Source organism: Lygodium microphyllum, chromosome 9 (assembly GCF_053477565.2).
Source record: "Lygodium microphyllum isolate KBCC chromosome 9, Lygodium_microphyllum_v1.1.10, whole genome shotgun sequence".
Classification (NCBI taxonomy): domain Eukaryota; kingdom Viridiplantae; phylum Streptophyta; class Polypodiopsida; order Schizaeales; family Lygodiaceae; genus Lygodium; species Lygodium microphyllum.
This window is the reverse complement of record NC_141143.1, coordinates 19,607,084-19,630,805: the sequence shown is the minus strand read 5'-3', so window position 1 is coordinate 19,630,805 and position 23,722 is coordinate 19,607,084. Positions and strand designations below refer to the sequence as shown.

Genomic DNA, 23,722 nt, shown 5'->3' with positions numbered 1-23,722 from the left:
ATCATGGGGAGGAAATTCTAATTGACCTTAATTCAAACTCTATTCATATTGATGTTGTTGCCTCCTTTACAAGAGTAAGATTCATTGAAGAAATAATGTGTTATAATATGCAAGTGGAGTTGCCTAATTCGGATCCTTCAATCAATAACATTGTCTAGAGCATGGGTTGATTGCATGGGATATAGACTCATAAAATAAAAGAAGGATGGTGGTCCAAGCTCCAAAATTATCATGGCTAATGGTAATTATGGCATCAAATTAATCACCATGGGTCACAACAATGAAATATTGGGATGAGATTATGAGGCCCAATCTAGTTGTCATCAACATTCCACACCAACCCTACCATCTAACTAGTTTGCTCTCTTGTCTTTAACTTGTAATCAATCTACTCCGTTTGTATTATTGCTATACCTAGGGTATTAAGGGGCCAATAGAGTGACATTTAAGAAAATGAGTGGTATTCACAAGAAAAGTTTTGAAAGTCATCTCCATCTTGAATTTGTTATGACATGTAGTTGCCCAAAATTGTGAGATATCAAGTGCATTTTCCCTTCTTGTTTGAGAACTTTTGCTCAATTTTGCAAAAGTTCGATACTTCCACTTGTGCAATTTGGGATCCATTGCTTTTAAAGGTGATGGCTCTCGAGCCAATTTGGGAAATGGAAGAAGAGTGGATGGGACATCATGCGAGAAAACAATTGAATGGATGGATGAAAACCCATTTGAAAGTGGACAATCTTGTAGGTCTTAGGGCGGGTTCCAAATGCCCAATTTGAAGATGGTCTAAGCTCTTATAGTGTAGAGCAAAAAATTAGGGCTATAATAGTCCATCAACAAACCCATTGACTTGTTGTGGAGGGAAATTTGGCTTGCAATTGTGTAGTTCACACGTAAGTTTTGACCGCAACCTATTAAATGCCCACACGAGAGAGATACATAGATTAAAAGGCTGATACCAAGTGTGACAAGCCCATTGGGTGAGGGGATTGGCTTATGATGTTGCCACATTTAAGTTAGCTTTGTTGAGTCTATAGACGGGGGGGTGGATTGGAGTTTTTCTTTTAAATGTGAAGGAAATAACATTAGTAAGGAAAATATATTTACATTAGCTAAATGTAAAACTTCCCAATAGAATTACATCACTTCTTAGAATCTCCCAATGGACTCATTGAGCTAGCTTTGTTGAGTTTATGGAGGAATTGAGTTTGCTTGGTTGTGACCAAAAGGTCAAATTAGCAGTACTTGTGCATTGGAATGTCTCAAAATCAATGTTTATGAAAAACATATTTCGAAGTCGATACAAAAGGGTCAAATGTACGACACTCGTGCAATGGAATGTCTCAAAACAAATGTTTGTGACAAATATATTTCAAAGCCAATGCAAACAAACCTTTGAGACTGGCGATTTACAAGTTTTTTCTTAAATTTTGCAAGTTTTTTGCCCTTTTACAAATATATATATATATATATATAAACATATATATACCTTTTTTTTTTTGAGAAGGCTCAAAATTTGAAATTTGTTTACCACAAATTTCATAATAGAGCTTCCATGGCCAACAAACGATACCCCAAACTTGGCATTGTTTGTCAGGTGAACAGAAAAGTTTTTGAGAAGAGGCATTGTTTTGCTTCTGTGTACGAAGAGACTCTTGTGTCCACATTGCGAGAGTTTGAACTCACACACCCACACACTCAAAGCTCTTGGGCTACAACTCGTTGGCCAGCGTGATAAAATTTACAAGTAAAAATCATCGCGCTAAGAGTTTTCAAGATATTTTTCTTTTCCGAAATTTAAGAATTAACGTGGCAGCGAGCCTCGGCCCTCCTGGCTTTGTGAGTCAAAGCTTCAAACACCAAACATAAAAGAGGTTCTGAAGGTGCCGGCCTCCATCACGAATTTATTGGTAGTTGCCCATACTAGCGAAATATCAGGTGTACGTATCATTGAATTCTCTCCTTTCTCAGCATCGTTTTCTTCTTCTTCTTCGATTACGGCCAGAGGCCGCAGTCCCATCTTCTTCGCGGCCATCATCTCTCGCCATCAGGTATGCCTCAACCTCTCACGAATTTTTCGATATACATGTCTTTCAACCTTCAAGGTCCTGCCTAGGGTTTTTTTCCCAGCAGGATCCGTTCCTACCACATTGACAATCGAACCCTTGCTTCCTTGTCTCTGCGTGGTTTCTTCAGTACGGGATGATGCGGCTACTGAGTCTCGCAATCGGATGCCTGTTCAGAGAGTCTGTGGGAACTGAGTTTTCCTCTCCACTCAGACTTGTGCTGGTTCCATACCAGCGACCGGAAAGCAGTGAGCTGCGTGAACCTTGATGCGTCTATCGAGTACCCAATCTGGATGACCACAGAGTAACGGTGACTTTTAACCTAAAGTCTGCTGCCAGAAGCAAAGTAATATTCACTTAATCCGTTCATCAGGTCAAGTGTTGAACAATCCGCAGACTAGAAGGCGGATCGTATCTTAATTTCACACTTGTTTCCCTTCAGCAACCATCGGAAAGATGCCACAGGTTCTTGGCGATGCAACATGCTCTGTGGTTTCGAACGTTGCTCGGTATTGTGGTCCTGAAATGCAGAAGCGCTGCAGCAAATGGGTGAGCAACCTACCTCTCCAGCAAGGGAGGAAATGGGCAATGTCTGTTATTTGTGGGATTGGGACCATACAAGTCAACTTATCTTGCCAGGCTTCTGTGCTTGATGCCAGCGCTCCACCCTCGGTGAAGATCAATTGCCATCGTATTGCTCCTAGGTCTCTTGCTTACAAAGCCAGGCGAGCTAAGAGGCGGTATCATGGAGGAGGAGCAGATGATGATGGTCCTGGATGGGACGAAGGTGGATTTGGTGGTAGTGGTGGTTGGGATGGAGATGGTGGTTGGAGTGGTGGTAGTGGAGGTGGACATTACTGGGGTGACCGATGGAGTGATGATAGCTGGTGGTGGGAAGAGGCATCTGATGCTGCATTCAACCTGATGTATCAAGTTGCTTGTTGGATCTCTTTGATGCAGTGTCTGCACTTTGCCTTAAGTAAGGTTCTGCTTATGGTGCAAAATGGAATCAATGATTCTTCTTGATGTATCTCGAGGCCTGTCCGTAAGGCTATTATGCCTCGCATTTCCTTGTTGATGTGATACAGTAAGGTACACCGTGAACTGCTGCTACCCTGTTGCACACAGACCTATCTTGGAGGCAGTGTTACTAAGCAAGCATGTGCTGCAGCTGTCTACCCTTTGCTGGAGGAAATGGTAGAACAGCTAATGTGTATATATTGTGGCATCTACAGACTACGGAAGACATGTAGATCTGGTGGAATGCATCCTGGTGTTTGGAGGGTCATCACGTTTATGTAAGTGCATTGTATAAATCAACAATGATTCTTGGACTTTGTGCGTGTGGGTGTGTGCGTGTGCACAAGTGCTTTCCTCTAGCATGAGGGGACTTGGAGCTATTATCTGGTATTAGGAGTTGTCATTTATGTAAAGCTGCAGCAAGTTCATGTAGTTGCCAGTTTTTGGACCACATTTGTCGATATGTATGGTGCTGTTGGGATGCTTCTAGCATATTTTTGCTGGATTTTACAGATATTGCGGATGTAAAGCTGTCTGCAAATCTGAAAGTTCAAGGTCTGCTTTTCTTTTGCAATAAGTATGTCTATGTTGCTCATGATTAAGTGATGGAAGTGCAAAGTTGTTGGAGTCTCCCCAAAAATGAGATTGGCCTTTTCTATATAACATGTTTTCCCCTCCAACATTGGGGCAATGCTCATGTAGTTCAACAATGTTTCATATGTGCACTAATATTTGTACTGCTACCTTTTGCGACATGGGATTAAAAAGTGCATCTTGTCAGTACTATCATATGATTTCTACGCATGCACAGACCAGGAAATCTGAATTGCAGTAGATTCCCCTTTCCTTTGTTCTGATTATACAATATGTGTCTTGATATTGAAGGGCTTCTAGATGCTTATTGAAGTTAAAGGTAAGGCAAAGAGCTTGTGACTACATAAACGGTTGGGATTTTCTGTCTTGATGCTCCTAGACTGTGAAGCTTACCTTGAGCAGTTGCACTTGCTCTTAAAGAGACACCATGGAGTTCTTTGTACTTTCATGAGAACATGGTCGGTTCATTGGTGTTCATAGAAGCTAATGGTTAGGAGTAAATGTTTGCTTGTTAAATGTAATGATGCAGATGTACATGGAGGATGGTCAATTGTGGACGTGATGTTAAGAGTCATCATTTGGGAGGATGGGCAATAGGAGAATGTTCAATGCGACATGTACTAAAGATATGACTTATTAATAAAAGTACCCCTCTCTCACATGCAAAGGGAAAAGATTTGATTTCCCTTCTCTATGTTTGCAAGCATATAAAAACTGTGAGGAGTGGTTTGAGCTACAAGGAGTCATTTTAGATTTGGGTTATATTAGGTATGCCTTTGTGATGAATGGCACGGTAGAGATGATTAGAAAGTTTATATTCATGTTAAGCATTGGAGCCACCTTGCAAATAACAAAGACCTTTGTGCATAGCATTGCTAATGAGATGTAAATGTTACAATTTTTGAGGAGGGAATAATGGTTTTTTGAATGATTTTGATGTTAAATTCCATAGAGAGCAGATGTCTAGATTTTGATTTGATGAACTTGATGTTATGAAGACAATGAGAACTTGGCAAGGTCAATGATTATTACTTCATAACTTACAAGAGAATAACTTGGAAAATAACTTGATCTTTTATTGCAAGAAGATGGAGTACAATATATCTCTTGCTATGAGATTGATATAAGATCATCACCTCACAACTTACAAGATAATAACTTGGAGAAGAACTTGATTATTTATTAATAACTTATTCCTTGCTATGAGATTGATACAATGATGTTCACATGGCTAGATTCATTATACAAGAAAGATATTGATACAAGATAAAGTTGAGAATTGAAGATATAAGACTTGAATTAGAACTAGAGGAGATTTATCTTGTTGGCAAGAGTGAAGGGCTTGTAGTCCAAGACACTTATTTATACTAAAGAGTTGAGGAGATCAAGGGAAGCTTCTAGATATTAGATGACATAAGTGTATGATGATGGCGCAACGATTGTTGATGTCAACACAAATGCAAGCACTCTTCTAGGACTGCCCAATGAATCTTTTAGGATGTTTCAACATCTTGCAAGAACTTCTAGAATCTTCTAGAAGTTATTGCATTATTTGGTGTCCATCACATGACACCTGGTTTGCAATTTACTAGTGTCAAGGGTATACATATTCAATAAAATGTTCAATCTAGAGATCAAGGATAAGGATGAAGCCAATGCTAAAAAGTAGAAAGCTTAAGATGTGTATATTAAGAGGTGCCAAAAGCTTATGATTGTAATATAAATTTCAAAGATGAGTTCAAGATGTGAAGGCTCAATGGATATGGAAGATAATTAGAGCTTTAGCGTTGTGTGTGTGTTTCTCATACATTATCTTGATTATTTGTATTCTTACCATATACTTGTTTTTGCTAGAACATATGACTACCTTAACTACTACACTTTATCCTTGACTAGTTTTGCACATCCATGCATATTAGTTCGAAGGTTAATTCGGGTAAGGGGGTTATGAAGGTAGAGAACCTCCATAGAGTGACATGTGAACCCCCAATAGAGTGGCAGATTTCTTCATCCATAATTGGCTTGCAAAGAAAATAATGCCTTCTGATTGGTCAAGTGCAAAACATTTTGTGCTCTTTCTTTGGTCATTGTTGATCACTTTTTAGTAGTTTTAAGCTTGGATCTAGTGCCTCTCCATCATGAATGGCCAAATGAATTTCGTAACCTTCTACAAATCTCATAATTAGATTTGTGCTTGCTAATCAATGGTATGCCATGATTAGCCAACCCAAAATTTCCTTAAGCTGTCTTTCAAGTAAACTTCAAGTCTTTGAACTCAACCTACAACCAAACTTTCCCTTTAAGAAAGCGAAGGAAAAAGGTTTGGATCAACAAAAGCTTCCGAATTCTTTTCCAAACATGCATTACCCCCACTTTTTGCCCCTCAATATCTTCCCATTTTTTCCAAAGGAACTTGAGATCTATTTTCTCCATCTAGATGTTCAAATGCCAATATTAATGCATAGGAAAAGTGTACACTTGTGGCATCTCAAGCAAATATTTAATGCCCAAAGGTAATGTCACTATTGGAAAAAACAATTGAGGCAACAACCCCATTGAGGTTCAATGTGGCTCAAAATCTTTTTGAGTCATGTGCTACTAATGTAGGGAGGGAGCACATAATTCCACATTGTAAAAACTTAATTATATCAAATTTATGTGATCTACTACTATATCTTCCTACATTGTAATTACCTTTTTTCATTGCTCATTACAATTGTAACATTTTGGATCATCAAACATTGTAGCCTATTAAAAATCTCACCCAATAGCAATAGCCAAGTTATCTATCTAACCTTCCATAGTTTTAAAGATCATGCAAGTGGAATCTCGCATTACATGTTGATATTTTAAAAACTAGTCGATAGTACCATAAATGTGATAAACTAGGCCTAGGAAACATCCATATCAATATAAGGTGCTGAACAATATTCACGAACAGGTCTATTTTACACCTTGAGAACCATGGACTTAGGTGCAATCTCACCACCAGGAAGCCACATATTCAAGGCATATCTCATTCTTCACCACTTAATAAGCACATATTGACGAACACAATGCAATGGCCTACTCATACCACTACAAGCTACTTGGGCCTAGTTACTCAATGAAACCCCTCACCTTCACCCTTCCTTGCATCTCAAGGAGTGCTTCAATGAAGTGATCACTACTATCCTCGTAAAGGAATTCAACTCCAAGTCAACATTTCATAAGGTTGATGGTTGCAATGTGAATAGTTTCTCTTTGGAATATTGTGTTAATTGGATACAGATTGCTAGAGTTGTGGTTGACAAAGTTGCTTGGGTTGAGTACGTGTTTGATTAGAATAATTGAAACAAGTTTTGATAAAGCTACCATTAGAAAGAGCACCACAATACTCTATACATGTCATTTTCTTGTATACCTTTTCCACTCATAAGAAGTCGATGATGCACCAATCATTTGAAGGGACATTAGAACCATGCCCAAGGGCATTTGTAGGTGTTGACTTACATGGACAAGGTTTTGTCGACACTCAATTGGAACATCATGGGCAAACAAGTTGCAAAAACATAAGTTAGAAGAGACGGTAACACAACCATTTTACTCGATATGAGAGAGAGAGAGAGAGAGAGAGAGAGAGAGAGAGAGAGAGAGGACAACTTTTCCACTCAAAACAAATCAATAAGGTACCAATAATTTGAAAGGGCACTAGAAGCATGCCCAAGGGCATTGAAGGTGTTGATTTCCATGGATAAGGTTTTGTAGACACTTAATTGGAACATCATCAGGGGTTTGGGGGGGACCTCCGTGTGTGCATGAGCATTGAACAACCATATACTTGATAGGGACATCGACCTAAAACCTCACCTTGGGATTGTTCCTCCCACCCAAAAGTTCTCTTCTTCCTTCTTATTCTTCTCCTTCTCTTCCCTCCGTACGGCAGTTCTTTACATTCATGTTGTCATGTTGTGCACCTTCGATGATTTACCTGAACAGCCTGAGATTGTGTCGCTCAGATGATTCTGCATAAGTGATGAGGCAATTGGGCTTCTCGCTCGACCAAGATAATCAAGTGTTCGACATATCCGGGAGTGCCACCATTGCAGCTTCTTTCTGCTAGTTTCAGGCTCATTCAATTCAATAAGAAAGCAAGAATCCACAATAGAAATGCGAAAATAGGACACATGTGGTTTTGCTTTGTTTTTCCGATAAAGGATGACATAGGCTTATATCAGAACTCATGCCTCCATGAATGATTATGTACATAAGCACTTGAAGGAAAAGAGTTGCAGGTTCAAGCATGACAATATGGCAAAATGCGGGTGGATGTACAAGCTCGTGATCAATGGAGTTGCAACACCATGTCATGTACTTGGCACTACATTCTACCTCAGGGAAAGTTACTTTCCCTGTGCACTGCATCGCCTGTACTTCTAGCACAGCGAAAGTTGCTTTCCCTGTGCTAGAATGGCTATGAGGAATTTGATTATACCATCCAATGCATCGTCTTGCATGGCAGACAATTCCAAGCTGAGATAGAGCCTTTATGGAAAATCAGTTGTAGACATGGCAATTTGAAACATCAGGTGTCCTGTGGACAAAAGACGAAAGACGTGAATTGTTCTTTCTGCAGCACCAATTAATGCCTCTTGGTTCTCCGACAAGGCAGAAGTCTAATGGGGACGCAGAACCTCCTACGACGTTGCTGTTTTGAAGCCTTTTCATCACACAGCAAAAAGAAAATAGAAAGAATTAACTTAAGCATAAGTTAATAAAGTTATCTATGTTTCCATTAATTAACATCCAAGCACATGCTAGCATCCCTCAACTCACTTCAACACACCTCAACATGTTTTTCCACCACACTGAGGAAATCAAACGGAAGTAAACATAAACATATACATTATGTACAAGAGGACCTTTTTACACAGTTGCAGCAGCATCTTTCACGTTTTGCAAGATCAGCAACCATATCTTATACAGACAAGAAGAACCAAAATAAGACTCCTCTTGAATCTTTGCTTTCATTATGCAATGAAAACAGCAACCAGCCACAAGTTCCTGTTTCACAGCCCTTATCCAAGAGGAGATGCCATTTTTCTCAAATAGAAATCTAAAGGCATGAACCACAGGACATGGAGTGCAAATGAGAAGGCAAATATAAGGAGTGTAAGTTTATATACAGTATTTGCACTGTTGAGCTACTAGAATACTAGCTTACATTTAGTGCCATAATTAAATGGCTAAGCCGACAACAAACTTATGACCAGAACTCATTATAGAGTAAAATAGATGAGTGCCCTCGCCCTTTACTAGGCTCGGAGGAACTTTTAAAATAGTGCCCCTTGCACTTTGGCACCAGTGTTTCGGTCTACAGCCTTCATCCATGTGCCTATGTATTCAAAGGCATCCTGTTGTACTTACACAATATCTAATGCATATTGCATTGAGTTGTTCGCATTCAACCTTGTATTGTTATACATGCACACACACACACACACTCTCTCTCTCTCTCTCTCTCTCTCTCTCTCTCTCTCTCTCTCATAAAGTGTAATTATATTAATTATGAAAAAAAAGAGTACAAGATAACAAGTTTATGAAGTGCAGGTTGGCTCTAGGCCATCATGTAACCAAATAGAACGGATTCAGCAAGTATAAAAGGATGAGTGCAAAAGGCACCCTAGGACTAGATAGATGCAGAAGGACAAGAGTGCACACCGGATGAGAAACTTGAACACACACACACAGAGTTATATTAACGTCTACAAAAGGCCAAGTTGGCCTATGAGACCAAAAGGTTACATAAAAAATGTTTGGGAAGTTTTCCAAGTCCCAATAAAGCTATTATCTAGTGTTATGGTGAACTAGGTGAGTAGGTACAAAATGGTATACAGACTCAATACAATCTAGACGCACTTCAAGTGCAGTGTGGAACTGCTCATGGAGCGTGATCATCTTAAGATGTTCCGCATGGGCCTATCTAGCATGGAGAGGCTGAAGCGGCAGGGTATGGCTCCCCGGTGGCGTTGTAGTATTCGTTGTGTCTATAGGTGATGTCTCCTGCGGAGGCGTGGGCCTGTTGGGTGTGGGCGGCGAGCTTCACCTCTCTTTGTAGCTCTATCCAAGGTGACTCCTCGGGGTGGAGCCATTGGTCGGTTGGCTGCAATTCTTGTTGTAGAGGGGGTGGCCGAGGGTCTGTAGAACTCTTAGAGGGTGCGTTGCTATGTGTTCCCGGGTGTTTCGTCCCGGACCCGTAGAAGGTGGTCTCTATGTTGGCACAGCTCCGGGAGGAAAAGCCCGAGGCATTTCTGGTTAGGGAAGTCTAGTGTTTGGGAGAGTGGCTCGAATCCCTCCTTGAAGAGACAGTGGAAGCGGCCTTTGATCTCGTAGTACATTGGGCATCTACATATGTAATGTTCTTCTGTCTGTGGCTCCAACTGACAGAGTTGGCAGATCCTGTCCTCTGGGGGGAGAGAGTCCGCTCCGTATCTACTTGTCTCAATCTTTAGCTGGTGTGATGATGTACGGAGTTGCCCGATGACACTTCGGACCCCATGGGACAGGTGTACATCCATGTATCTCGGGTATATAATGAATCCGTCAGGTGTGAGGCGTAGGAAGTGCTCTCGGTAGAAGGCCATCTTCTTCCCCAAATCCTCGGTTGGTAGGACCCATGTCCTAGCTGTGTGTAGCTGAGTAATATCCGCCATGATGACGCAATTTAGCTCCTCCCAGCTAATCTTCAAGTGGGAGCAGTCTAGACTATATTGTAGGGGCGGAAGGTGGTTCATGTGTAGCCTATGTATCTGCAGCCAAGCTTGAGTATGGGCATACTAGCATTCAATGTCCCCTTGCGATGCGAGTTGTTTGGATGATTCTAGTGCAAGGCAAGAGTATCTGTGTCGCGGTAGGCTCCAAAGCCTGTGCAGGAAAGTCACTGTCTGAGATAGGGCCTTTGCCACTATAGGTGGTGCTCCCAATTCTACCCTCATGATCTCGTGTGGTACTGATGGTTCACTCCTGATCAGCCGAGAGATCATCATCACCACGAGGCGTTCCATCTACTCCCATCCTTCGTATCTCTTCTCCCCTTTGGGCAATGGTTGATCTTGTGTGGTTCGCTGTGTATGGGAGAGACTAGACCCCCATATTGGGACCCCATACAGAAGTGCTGGTGTGACCAAGGTATCAAAGAGCCAAAGCTTCGTCTGAGGTTCCTGAAATTGTAGACGTGCACATTGGCTTTCCATGGATCCTAGGGCAGCGTATCCGTGTGTCAATATCCGCCGCGGCCTTCCTCCGGGTGAATCTCGGCCCTGAGAATGTGATCCCCAGATAAACATATTTTTGGACCACCCCGACTATACCCTCTCCATATTTGGAGTGGGGCACTGACCGGCAGATCCATTGGGTGGATGTGTTGAATACCATGATCTTGGTTTTCCCCAGGTTCACTGTGAGGTCTCTATCTTGGCAGAAGGTCCGTAATGCGTTTAGGTGGTGCTGTAGTCCCTCCGATGTGCTAGAGAGGAAAACTATATCATTTGCATATAGTAGTATGGGTATCAGTGTCCTCCCCAGGCAAACCTCTCCCCTCCAAGTTTGCCAACATAATTTGATATCTTGTCAGTGTAGAGCCCGAATAGGGTGGGGGAGAGGGGACATCCCTGCTTTACCCCAATAGTGCTAATAATCTTCTTTGATAGCCCTTCCGGTGCTTGGACCCGTCTAGTGAAAACAGACTCGTATAGAGCCAAGATTCCCCATCTCATCTCTGCCGGGACTTCGAGTGCCTGCAGTCTTTGCATGAGTCTGGCTTGTGAACTATATCAAAGGCCTTGTGGAAGTCCACAAAGCAGTAGTACATCTGCTTTCCCTATGCCCTACTTTCTTCAATGATGGCTCGGAGTGTGAGGATGTGGTCAAGTGTAAAGTAGCCTCTCCTAAAGCCGGCTTGCCCCTGTGCCCGCCGGTGTTGGTGTGTCTCCACCTATTTGCTTAACTCATGCTCCAGGATGGATCCGTAGAGCTTAGCCAACACATGGCCAACCATAGCCATCCGGTAGTTTGTGGGGACCATGGGGTCTCCGGCCTTTAGCATTGGTACTATTGTATTAGCTGATCAACTGGCTAGGAAGCCTTCACGTAGTGCCTTGTCAAATAGGTGGGCTAAGAGGGGGGTGATTGTATCTCTAGCGAATGAGAGGTGTTTTGCTACTAGTCCCGCGTGGTCCTGGGCCTGACCATCCTGGAGTCCGTCAATGGCATCACGGACCGTTTTGGTTGAAACCAACCCTCCTTCCATGGATGGTGATAAATCCTTGATTACAACTTAATTACACCAGCAAACATTTAATGCAAACCTGAAAATACAAATTTACCTACTGATCTTGGACAATGCACACCCGACTGGCCCCAAAATTGGCACCCCTTTCGGTATTTCTTTAGCTTTATTGAAAAAGAAGTTGATTTACAATGGGATTCTCCCAATCCCTTTCGGTATTCCAACTCCCCTTGCTATTCAAAATCACCAGCAAGTCTTTAATCTGATTTACCCTTTCATTCAAGCAATCAATTGGCCTTCACCCACTTTGATGGAGATCGAAAATGCCCCAAATTCAATTATTTGCTGATCCCTCCACTTGAATAGGCTAAAAACAGCTAAAGCCCTATTGAATCCAAGTCTTGGAGCTTCCAATTTCTGGCACACAACCGGAGGCTATTGCTAAACCCTAATTTCTGCTGCTGCAGATTAGGGTTTATGACAAAGAAATCAGAAATTTCTCAGCCTCAAAGGGTCCAAATGCTGAGATCTTCGGAGCAAGGCTGAGAAATGGCTGGGAGATGAGAGGGAAAGCTAAAGAGAGAGAACATTCAGAGTTTTGTCGCGAAGAATGACTGAAAATCAGTCAAATGCAGCTGCTCCCCTGCCACAACAGCTTATAGATGCAAAGAACTAAAAAAAATCAGTCATTTACTGTTGTTGCCCTGTCTCAACAGCCTGTAGATCCTATCTCCTGCTGTTGATTGGCCTTCTCCTACCCTTGGCAGCCTCAGAAGGTCCTCCAATGGCTGCAAATAAGACCAACAGCCTCTCTTCCCTCTCTCTTGCAAGTTGAATTTATAAAAATGCCTCTCTCCAATCTCTGAAGACGTTTTTCAGTCTTGAATGGGCATTTTTGACAAGTGGCAGCCTTTTCAAATGGTTTTCCACCATTTTCCATAAACTAATATTAATTTTCAGCCTTTAAATACTAAAAATGACTCGAATAATTATTTCGGTGCCCTGAAAAATAATCTGACTGGCCAATGATTAAATTGGCTAGGCAACTTTCATTCCCGAGTGTCTCTGCGCCATCTTTGACCCTTAGATTGGTGTTAGGTACCATTAAACGACACTTCTCTAGTGTCACCAATTGACACTTATGGCCAAATTGTGAGGTGTCCGCTAGTCCCAATCCACGGCACACCTTTTAGTAGTCCATCAGTAGGTTTTTCCATAAATGATGCCGCCCGGTGCTCCCTTGGAACATCACGGGATTGTCACTTAGGCCCTACCGAGTCTACTTCGCAACGGGAGAGTTCTGGCCGAACCCACTAGGATCGACCTGAAGACTTGGGTTCCTAAAATTGGATAGGTCTCCTAGCAGCCAGCTAGCGTCAGTAATTTGGAGTTCCACTTTTTAGAGGATTACTCAATTTGAAGCGGACTTGCCATTGCACTTGGTTCAAAGAGAATGGGAGACGGAGGGGAGTGTGGTACGTCAACCCTCCTGCCCATAAGGCAAAATCCCATTCTGGTCCCCTAAAACAATGCAAGTCGGTTCTATCTAATGACTAGGTCAATTTATCGTCTTCCTATTTCTATATCCGATGTAGAAAAGCTCCCAGCTAACCGGGACCACCCTACCATTGGACGGACCCGTCGGGGGTTACGCCCACCCGCTTTCCTTTGATGATGGGTCATCTTTAGTTTTTTAATTACCTACAACACATTTATTGGAACATATACAACCAGCTTCCTTAATTAGTCCATTTAGTCACACGTTCCTTCACATAATTTATCTCACTAACACTCATACAATTCGAACAGTAAAGCAAACTTCTTTATTATATTGGAAGTCTATTACAATTTCCATCATTCCGTCCCAGCGGAAGATACACAGAATTCCATAAGGACATTCTGTCCACCAAGATTCCACCCTCATAACTAGTATTTAAGGTTCCAGGATCCCATCCTAGGTCACGAAGGGGCTCGTCACATTCTTGGAACAATGCAGGATTTACAGCCAGAGCCCCCTCTAGCACCTACAATTCCTACTGCCCGAGACTATCCCTACTGACAGACCTTTTCCTACGGAGCCGGTCCAAGCCTCTCGTAGCGATAATCATGACCCCCTTGGAGTAGGGTCTCGCCGCTAGCTTGGGGGTAGCCTAGCGTGATCCTTCCTTTTATTCTGTTGGCAATAATTTCAATCAAAATCTAGATTCTAGCAAACACAAACAGTTCTTTCAAATATGTATCAAATAGTGCAATGACAATCATCCCAACATGTAAATCACAGTTTCACATAGCCAAGGTAGACCTTATTCTAAGGTAACCTTTCATTCTAATGAGGATTCTTCTCCCCATAAAGAAGTGTTGAGTACACCTCTTAAAACATGTTAAGCAGGGCATGAGTTTTCCATTTGGATTCACTTATCTAACATAAGCAAAATCCCTTAAGGAAATATATTGTGTCAATAAACTCAACGAGATGATCTTTAGGATTCCTAAATAGATAACCAGTTTCTATAACCTTCACTAATCAATTCTTAACCTTGTCCCATTTGATCATAACTATATTGAAGGCGCATAAAGACATATGTACAATAACCTTTGGCAATCAATTCTATCATGATTCTATGCCTTAGTATCCCAACTATTCTAGCTAGAAATCATAGTGACTAATCGTTTTATGCTTGAACTAATATGTCTTTCTAGATGAGTTATCGGTTTAATGTGTAAGTGGAGAATATGAAAGCTAATATCCTATGTAATTTATCTTATATTGTAAAATTGATAATCTAGTAATGAATAACCCGGTTTGGCGGCATGACGACATTAGGAACTTCATCTTTACTTGCGCTCGCATTAGCCACGCCCGATGTTCCAATTGTGGTGGCAATTCCCGCAACCTCGGGCACTCCCGTATCATTGGTAATACCCGTTGCTTGACCAGTTGCGTTGATTTCCATGGTTTTCCATTTCGTCGCTTTGGAGCCATCGTCCACGAGGAGTTTGAGAGATAGGGAAGGTGGGATAGATTTTAGATGAGAGAGGGTAGAGAATATGGCTTAGTTAAAGATCGAGACAAGGGATTTGAGCTAACTCTCTCTCTCTCTCTCTCTCTCTCTCTCTCTCTCTCTCTCTCTCTAGCTTCTTGCAGCCTCTTGAAGCCTCTTGAAGGAGTATTCTTCCTTCTCTCTTCTTCTCTCTCGCAGCCTCTCGGGGTCTCCTTATGTTCCTTATGCCTCTCCCATGCCTCATATTTATAGTGAATTGGGGAAGAGGGCTTGTGGTTGAGAAGTGGAGCTCTTTGTGGAGGGGGATCTTGGAAAGATCAGTGATCTGATGCTCAGATCATAAATCTGATGGTTCCATTGGCTCCGAAAGGGGGGTAAAACTCCAAGACCCTTCATTAGAAAGCTCTCAGTTCACTCCTTTTCTCTGTTCGAAGTGTTGTCTACTGCCTGTAAACTGCGATCGCGGCACGCGCGATTTCGCCAGTCACTTTTCTTTATTTTTCTTTTTATAAAATCTTCAAACTAACTAACACATCACTTGTTTTTTCTTTTAAATGACATCTAGTTCTAGAAATCTCCATCTCTCTTTTTTTTTTAATAAATTAAGATAATCTCTAAAATATCTAAAATATTCTAGTCTTGTCTAAAAGTCTAATATTTTTAGACCATCCAAACTATACACATTATCCTAGTGATTAATATAACTCATAAGTTTCGTTCACATTGTAATTTACGTGAAGGATGGTCACGGTCCTTGCCAATTCGAAAAAAATATCGAATTTATGACTCTTGATTTTTCTAAATAAAATATTTTAAAATAAATAAAAATCATTAATAATTAATGTTAGTTAGTTTTTACCTTAGTTAGTCTTTAGTTAGTAATCTTACTAATTTATTAATTAACTAACTAACTTTTGAACTAACCAACTAACTTTTATTGTGTGGAAATATTACATCCTTCTCCCCTTAGAGAAATCGAGATGTCCTCATCTCGAGAGAAACTGTGGGTATTGTTGATGAAGAGCATCCTCATCTATCCATGAAGCATCTTCTTCAGGGTAATCCTTCCATTGGACAAGGTATTCTCTAAGGGTTCTACTTCTCAATTTTCTCTCCCTTACATCAATTACTCTGTCAGGTTGTAGCTCAAGGACTCCTTGGCTAGGTATTACAACTTGTTCATCATCAAGGATATGGTTAGGGTTAGCTACATATGCTTTCAATAAGCTAACATGAAATACATTGTGGATTTTTATATTCTCAGGGAGTTGTATCTTGTAAAAGCTTGGTCCTAGGCACTTGACAATCTTATAGGGTCCACAATATCTTGGACTTAGCTTCTTAAACTCACCTAAAGACAAAGAACTCTTCTTTGGATGGACACGGATGAAGACCATGTCTCCGTCTTTGAAGATTCTTTCTTGCCTTTTTAGATCAGCATACGCCTTTTGTCGATCCTTGGCAGCTTGAATATCCTGTCTGATGATCTTGATTTGATCATCCATTTCTTCTAACATTTTTCTCGAGGCTTCTACCCTTAGAGTAGGATCGGAAAAATTAAGTGGCATACGACAATCTTGACCATATAGTGCCTGAAATGAAGTCATCTGAATACTTCGATGATAGGAGGCATTATAGGCAAATTCCACTAAGGATAGATACTGAATCCGCCTCTTAGGTTCCTTGCTGCAATATGCACGCTAAATATCCTCAATTACTTGATTAACTCGTTCTGTCTGCCCATCAGTTTGTGGATGATAAGCAGTACTGAAACAAAGTTGGGTTCCAATGGCTTCAAATAAACTCTTCCAGAAGTGTGATGTGAAAAGAGAATCACGATCACTAATGATCCTTTTAGGTAACCCATGTAACCTAAAAATCTCTTTTACAAAAATTCTAGCAATATATGAAGCCTTGTAATTGGTTTTTGTTGGGAGAAGATGAGCGACCTTTGTTAGCATGTCTACTATTACCATTATTGAGTTATATCCTCCTTGTACAAAAGGTAACCCAACTACAAAGTCCATGCTAAGAAATTCCCATTTCATCTGGGGGAATGTCAAGTGGCTGGAGTTTTCCTGGTAACTTGACACGTTCAAATTTTACCCTTTGGCAATTTAGACATTTAGTGACATACTTAAGTACATCACCCTTGAGTTTTTGCCAGTAATAACTTTTCCTGACAGCATTAAGAGTTTTTGTATATCCTGGGTGTCCTGAAAAAGGAGAATCATGTGCTTCCCAAAGTATCATTTTCTTGAGAGTCTGACTTGAAGGAATGCATAGTCTCATTCTGAAATAAACAAGTCCTTCATCTTCATCTATAGAGAATTCCTGATACTTAGTCTTGAGTTTGGGATCTTGTTCCTTATTTTGAACTTCCCAAAACAATTGTTGATAGTCTGGGTCCTTATTTGCTTCATCCTTGGTCAACTCGATGATAGGATTAGTCGGCATCGATACCATTGTAGCCAGAGTTTCTGACCTAGATGGTTCTTCAGTGATAAGAGCATTAAGGAAGGCTTTACGGCTAAGGGCATCTGCTACTACATTTTATTTACCGGGTCTGAACTTAATTTCAAAGTCATATTCCTGTAGAACCTCGATCCAACGTCGTTGCCTCATATTAAGATCAGGTTGAGTAAAAATCCACTTAAGACTTTTATGATCTGTGACTAAGGAAAACTTATTTCCAAGCAAGTAATGTCTCCATAATTTGAGAGCATGAATCACAGCTAATAACTCCAGGTCATGAGTAGCATATTTCTGCTCATGGATTTTCAATTTTCTTGAAGAGTAAGCTATAGGATGTCCTTTCTGCATTAGTACACATCCCAATGCAAGAGAGCTGGCATCTGTGACAACTTCAAATTCCTTGCTTAAGTCAGGTAGCCTCAAGATAGGAGCAGTTACCAGACTATGCTTTAGTTGCTCAAAGCTAGATTGTTCGATTGGCGTCCAATTAATGGCAACTTGCTTCTTAAGTAAATTTGTAAGAGGTGCTGCAATTTGAGCATAGTTTCTGATGAATACCCTATACCATCCTGTTAGGCCAAGGAAACTTCTCACTTCCTTGATAGTGGTTAGGGGTGGCCAATCTTGAACATCCTTGACCTTGGCAGGATCTACTGATATACCCTCAATAGACACTATGAATCCCAAGTATTCAATCTTTCTTTTGAAGAATGCACACTTCTTCTTCTTGGCATACAACTTGTGTGTTCTCATTGTCTCTAGGACAATGCGAAAATGTGGTTCATGATCCTCTTCCTCCTTAGAATAAGTTAGGACGTCATCGAAGAATACAAGGACAAAGTCATCAAGGTGGGGTCTAAAAATGTCCTGCATTAACCCGTTGAAGGTAGCTGGAGCATTTGTCAATCCAAATGACATCACGATGAATTCGAAATGGCCGTATCTTGTGTTGAAGGCGGTCTTTGGAATATCTTCATTCTTGACTCTAATCTGGTAATATCCTGACCGAAGATCAATCTTAGAAAAGATCTTTGCTCCTTGTAGACGATCAAGAAGCTCATCAATCCTTGGGATGGGGTACTTATTCTTTATTGTCACCTGGTTTAGCCCTCGGTAGTCGATACAAAGACGGAGAGTTCCATCTTTCTTCTTTTGGAATAATACTGGGACTCCCCATGGTGAATTACTTGGCCGGATATACCCTTGTTCTAGCAGTTACTTGAGTTGCTCTTTTAGTTCGATGGCTTCAGGAATAGACATTTTGTAAGGTTTTTTTGCCACTGGAGTGGCTCCTGGAACAAGTTTGATCTCATGATCAACTTCTCTTTCCGGAGGTAACTCAGTTAGCTCTTCAGGAAATATGTCAGCATACTCTTTTAACCAGGATGGTTCTTCTTTTGCATGATCATCTTGATTTACCTTGTTAAGCTTGATCAAGTAAACGGGTAATCCTTTCTTCAAGCCTTTCACAATTCGAGAAGCTTTTGCCAATTGAACTTTAGGTTTCCTTGTTTCACCTTGTGTAGTTGCTATTTCACCATTCAAATCCTGAAATATGACTTGACATTTTCCACAATGGATATGAGCATTCATTGGGAATCAGCCAATCCATTCCTAGTAAACATTCATAGGCTCCTAGGTTCATTACCCTGAACCTCATACTTGAAAGGTTTTCCCCTAGGTTAAACTCTACCTCGGCAGTTTGCTGTGTAGAAAGTGCTTCCTTTCCATTTGCTAATTCCACAAGCAGCTTTGATGCATTTACAGTATCTATACCTATCTTCTCAGCACACTTGGGTGAAATAAATGAGTGTGTACTTCCACAGTCAATCAAAACTTTAAATGATTTACCTTGGTGACTAGCCGGTGTCTGTATTACCGAATATTGACGATTTGGTCCCTTCCTGTGGAATGCAGCATGAACAGTTGCTCTTTCAATATCTTCTTCCATAGTAGGGCCTTCCTCCTTATTAGTCTCTTTTAGGGTAATATTTGACGTTCTTCCTCTTGCCATAGCTACATGACCACGACCTTGGGCAGCTCTGCCTTGACCTCGAAATTGGCCTTGGTGATGGTTTCTACCAAGCTTTGGACAATCTCTCCTGAAATGTCCTGTCTCATTACAGTGGAAGCACCTAAGACCATCCCTGTTTCCTTGGGTAGGAATAAAATTTCCAACAGCATTGGATTTTGCCTTCTTCTTTTGTCCTTGGGAAAATTGTCCTTGGGTTCTTTTTGCTTGACCTTTGAATCCTCCTTTGTTCTGGTTATTGTAGCTCCAGAACTTATTGTTATTAGGCTTTGATTGTACTTCTCGCACAATAGGAGCAGCTCGAATCAAAGCATCCTGGAGGTCTATGGGGCGCATTGATTCTAAACGAGTGTTTAGAGGATAATTTAGCCCATTGCAAAACTTGGACACTTGTTGAACAGTATCCATGGGGGGTGCATATTTAAGAAGAGAAACAAACTTGGAGTAGTATGCTTCCAAGGTCAATCCCATTTGCTTCAAATTGAAAAACTCGTTCATCTTTTGGGTGCGATAAGCTGGAGGTAAATACCTTCATCTTACAGCTTCTTTCAGCAAGTCCCAAGTAATGGTATTTTCAGGGACACCTTGATCTCGGCACCACTGCTTCCACCAAAGTCGAGCTTCGCCAATTAATTTTAGCTTAGCTATCATGGCTTGGTTGGCTGGGATAGTTCCAGCAGCAGTAAAATAATCTTCCATCGATTCAATCCAAATTTTTGCATCAGCTTCCACATTTTCGCCTTTCCCATTAAACTCTGGAGGTTTGACTTGCTTCAAAAGATTCCTTTTCTCTTGAGCTTCGTTGGAAATTGTTGTGGGTGCGAGATTTTGGGAAATTTTTAGCAATTCGTAAGTTAAATTTTACAACTCTATGTAGCGTTAATAATAGAGTTCAGTATTCAAAATATCTCTCGCTTAGTTTACTGAAACAACTCTCAAATCAACTTTCTTCCCATAAAATTAAATTGCAATTTCAGAGGTTTCAAGACAAAAATAATAAAATAGGATTGCATTATTTCTTTGATTGATAAAGTATCAATCAATCTTTTATTACAATGGATGTACAAGGTAATCAGATGGAAGGAAATACATTATTCAGATGGCTCGCAGGCTCATCTTATTTTCTCTCAGGAAAGGATTCCCTACCACAATCTAAGTATGACACTCTGATACATCCTTTATGAAGTAACTTGGATTCGGAGAGTAAATATCTAGGAATCTATATTTTTTAGGGAGTTCAGGAAATCCGTCTTTTTTGTAGTTGCGGCGGCTAGAGCGACCTATGACTTTTATTCTGTCAGCCGGAAGGATCTTCGTAACTTCCCCATAGATATATTGGTTTAGTTTGATCTTCTTGCCTCTAGTATACAGGGTTGAGTTTACAGTGGCCTCATGAAATAGATAGATCTTAACAACTTTAAGATCTTCCATCCATTTTACCCTTTTCAGATTATTTTGAAGATAAGCTAGACGGCTTGCATCAATATAGCAATATCCTCCAGTAATCATCCACCGTCTTTCACGATATAGAGGAGACGGGATGTACAACTGATCTAGTACTCGCATCATCTGAATTCTCCAAGAAAAACTGGATGAATACATAGCTGACATAAACATTACTTGAAAGGTCAAGAATCGCTTCCAAGATTCATTACTCTGCCATAATTCAAAAAACATACGTTAATAAAGAGAAGAAAACATGTCCTAGGCTATGCTTAGAAAAAAATAATATTTTTCTTGAGTTTACGTTGTAATCTATACTAACGTGTGCTCTGATACCAACTGTGAGGTGTCCACTAGTCCCAATCCACGGCACACCTTTTAGTAGTCCATCAGTAGGTTTTTCCATAAATGATGCCGCCCGGTGCTCCCTTGGAACATCACGGGATTGTCACTTAGGCCCTACCGAGTCTACTTCGCAACGGGAGAGTTCTGGCCGAACCCACTAGGATCGACCTGAAGACTTGGGTTCCTAAAATTGGATAGGTCTCCTAGCAGCCAGCTAGCGTCAGTAATTTGGAGTTCCACTTTTTAGAGGATTACTCAATCTGAAGCGGACTTGCCATTGCACTTGGTTCAAAGAGAATGGGAGACGGAGGGGAGTGTGGTACGTCAACCCTCCTGCCCATAAGGCAAAATCCCATTCTGGTCCCCTAAAACAATGCAAGTCGGTTCTACCTAATGACTACTTGGTCAATTTATCGTCTTCCTATTTCTATATCCGATGTAGAAAAGCTCCCAACTAACCGGGACCACCCTACCATTGGACGGACCCATCGGGGGTTACGCCCACCCGCTTTCCTTTGATGATGGGTCATCTTTAGTTTTTTAATTACCTACAACACATTTATTGGAACATATACAACCAGCTTCCTTAATTAGTCCATTTAGTCACACGTTCCTTCACATAATTTATCTCACTAACACTCATACAATTCGAACAGTAAAGCAAACTTCTTTATTATATTGGAAGTCTATTACAATTTCCATAATTCCGTCCCTGCGGAAGATACACAGAATTCCATAAGGACATTCTGTCCACCAAGATTCCACCCTCATAACTAGTATTTAGGATTCCAAGATCGGGTTACGAAGGGGCTCGTTAGATTCTTGGAACAATGCAGGATTTACAGCCAGAGCCCCCTCTAGCACCTACAATTCCTACTACCCGAGACTATCCCTACTGACAGACCTTTCGCCTACGGAGCCGGTCCAAGCCTCTCGTAGCGATAATCATGACCCCCTTGGAGTAGGGTCTTGCCGCTAGCTTGGGGGTAGCCTAGCGCGATCCTTCCTTTTATTCTGTTGGCAATAATTTCAATCAAAATCTAGATTCTAGCAAACACAAACAGTTCTTTCAAATATGTATCAAATAGTGCAATGACAATCATCCCAACATGTAAATCACAGTTTCACATAGCCAAGGTAGACCTTATCCTAAGGTAACCTTTCATTCTAATGAAGATTCTTCTCCCCATAAAGAAGTGTTGAGTACACCTCTTAAAACATATTAAGCAGGGCATGAGTTTTCCATTTGGATTCACTTATCTAACATAAGCAAAATCCCTTAAGGAAATATATTGTGTCAATAAACTCAATGAGATGATCTTTAGGATTCCTAAATAGATAACCAGTTTCTATAACCTTCACTAATCAATTCTTAACCTTGTCCCATTTGATCATAACTATATTGAAGGCGCATAAAGACATATGTACAATAACCTTTGGCAATCAATTCTATCAATTGATAATCTAGTAATGAATAACCTGGTTTGGCGGCATGATGACATTAGGAACTTCATCTTTACTCGCGCTCGCATTAGCCACGCCCGATGTTCCAATTGTGGTGGCAATTCCCGCAACCTCGGGCACTCCCGTATCATTGGCAATACCCGTTACTTGACCGGTTGCGTTGATTTCCATGGTTTTTCCATTTCGTCGCTTTGGAGCCATCGTCCACGAGGAGTTTGAGAGATAGGGAAGGTGGGATAGATTTTAGATGAGAGAGGGTAGAGAATATGGCTTAGTTAAAGATCGAGACAAGGGATTTGAGCTAACTCTCTTCCTCTTTCTCTCTCTCTCTCTCTCTCTCTCTCTCTCTCTCTCTCTCTCTCTCTCTCTAGCTTCTTGCAGCCTCTTGAAGGAGTATTCTTCCTTCTCTCTTCTTCTCTCTCGCAGCCTCTCGGGGTCTCCTTATGTCCCTTATGCCTCTCCCATGCCTCATATTTATAGTGAATTGGGGAAGAGGGCTTGTGGTTGAGAAGTGGAGCTCTTTGTGGAGGGGAATCTTGGAAAGATCAGTGATCTGATGCTCAGATCATAAATCTGATGGTTCCATTGGCTCTGAAAGGGGGGTAAAACTCCAAGACCCTTCATTAGAAAGCTCTCAGTTCACTCCTTTTCTCTGTTCGAAGTGTTGTCTACTGCCTGTAAACTGCGATCGCGGCACGCGCGATTTCGCCAGTCACTTTTCTTTATTTTTCTTTTTATAAAATCTTCAAACTAACTAACACATCACTTGTTTTTTCTTTTAAATGACATCTAGTTCTAGAAATCTCCATCTCTCTTTTTTTTTAATAAATTAAGATAATCTCTAAAATATCTAAAATATTCTAGTCTTGTCTAAAAGTCTAATATTTTTAGACCATCCAAACTATACACATTATACTAGTGATTAATATAACTCATAAGTTTCGTTCACGTTGTAATTTACGTGAAGGATGGTCACGGTCCTTGCCAATTCGAAAAAAATATCGAATTTACGACT

The 23,722-nt window shown here is 40.9% G+C and overlaps 2 protein-coding genes across 8 annotated transcripts in view; one reads left to right on the top strand and one right to left on the bottom strand.

The window, feature by feature from the left end:
- Window positions 1-1,882: 1,882 nt before the first annotated feature.
- LOC148030837 (uncharacterized) lies at window positions 1,883-3,919 on the top strand. Of its 2 annotated transcripts, XM_087684373.1 has the most exons (3): window positions 1,883-2,051; window positions 2,197-2,412; window positions 2,509-3,919. In XM_087684373.1, the coding sequence occupies exon 3, from the start codon at window positions 2,523-2,525 to the stop codon at window positions 3,090-3,092; it is 570 nt and encodes a 189-aa protein (XP_087540499.1). In that variant the 5' UTR covers window positions 1,883-2,051; window positions 2,197-2,412; window positions 2,509-2,522; the 3' UTR covers window positions 3,093-3,919. The 2 variants fall into 2 exon arrangements, with proteins under 2 accessions (XP_087540499.1, XP_087540498.1); XM_087684372.1 differs by having other exon boundaries at window positions 1,886-2,051; window positions 2,197-3,875.
- Window positions 3,920-7,195: 3,276 nt separating this feature from the next.
- The window catches only part of LOC148030836 (protein STICHEL-like 1), a 100,337-nt gene continuing 83,810 nt past the window's right edge, over window positions 7,196-23,722 (bottom strand). The window contains exon 7 of one of the 6 annotated variants that reach the window (XM_087684368.1): window positions 7,196-8,379. In XM_087684368.1, the coding sequence (XP_087540494.1) occupies window positions 8,302-8,379 (78 nt within the window). In that variant the 3' untranslated portion in view covers window positions 7,196-8,301. Of the gene's footprint in view, window positions 8,380-8,441; window positions 9,055-22,395; window positions 22,453-23,722 lie in introns of those variants that run through there. The other 5 variants (XM_087684366.1, XM_087684367.1, XR_015691816.1 and 2 more) reach the window with 5 other exon arrangements.

Coding starts and splice junctions, on each gene's coding strand:
- LOC148030837 (XM_087684373.1), top strand. CDS start 2,523: ATGCCACAGGTTCTTGGCGATGCAACATGCTCTGTGGTTTCGAACGTT.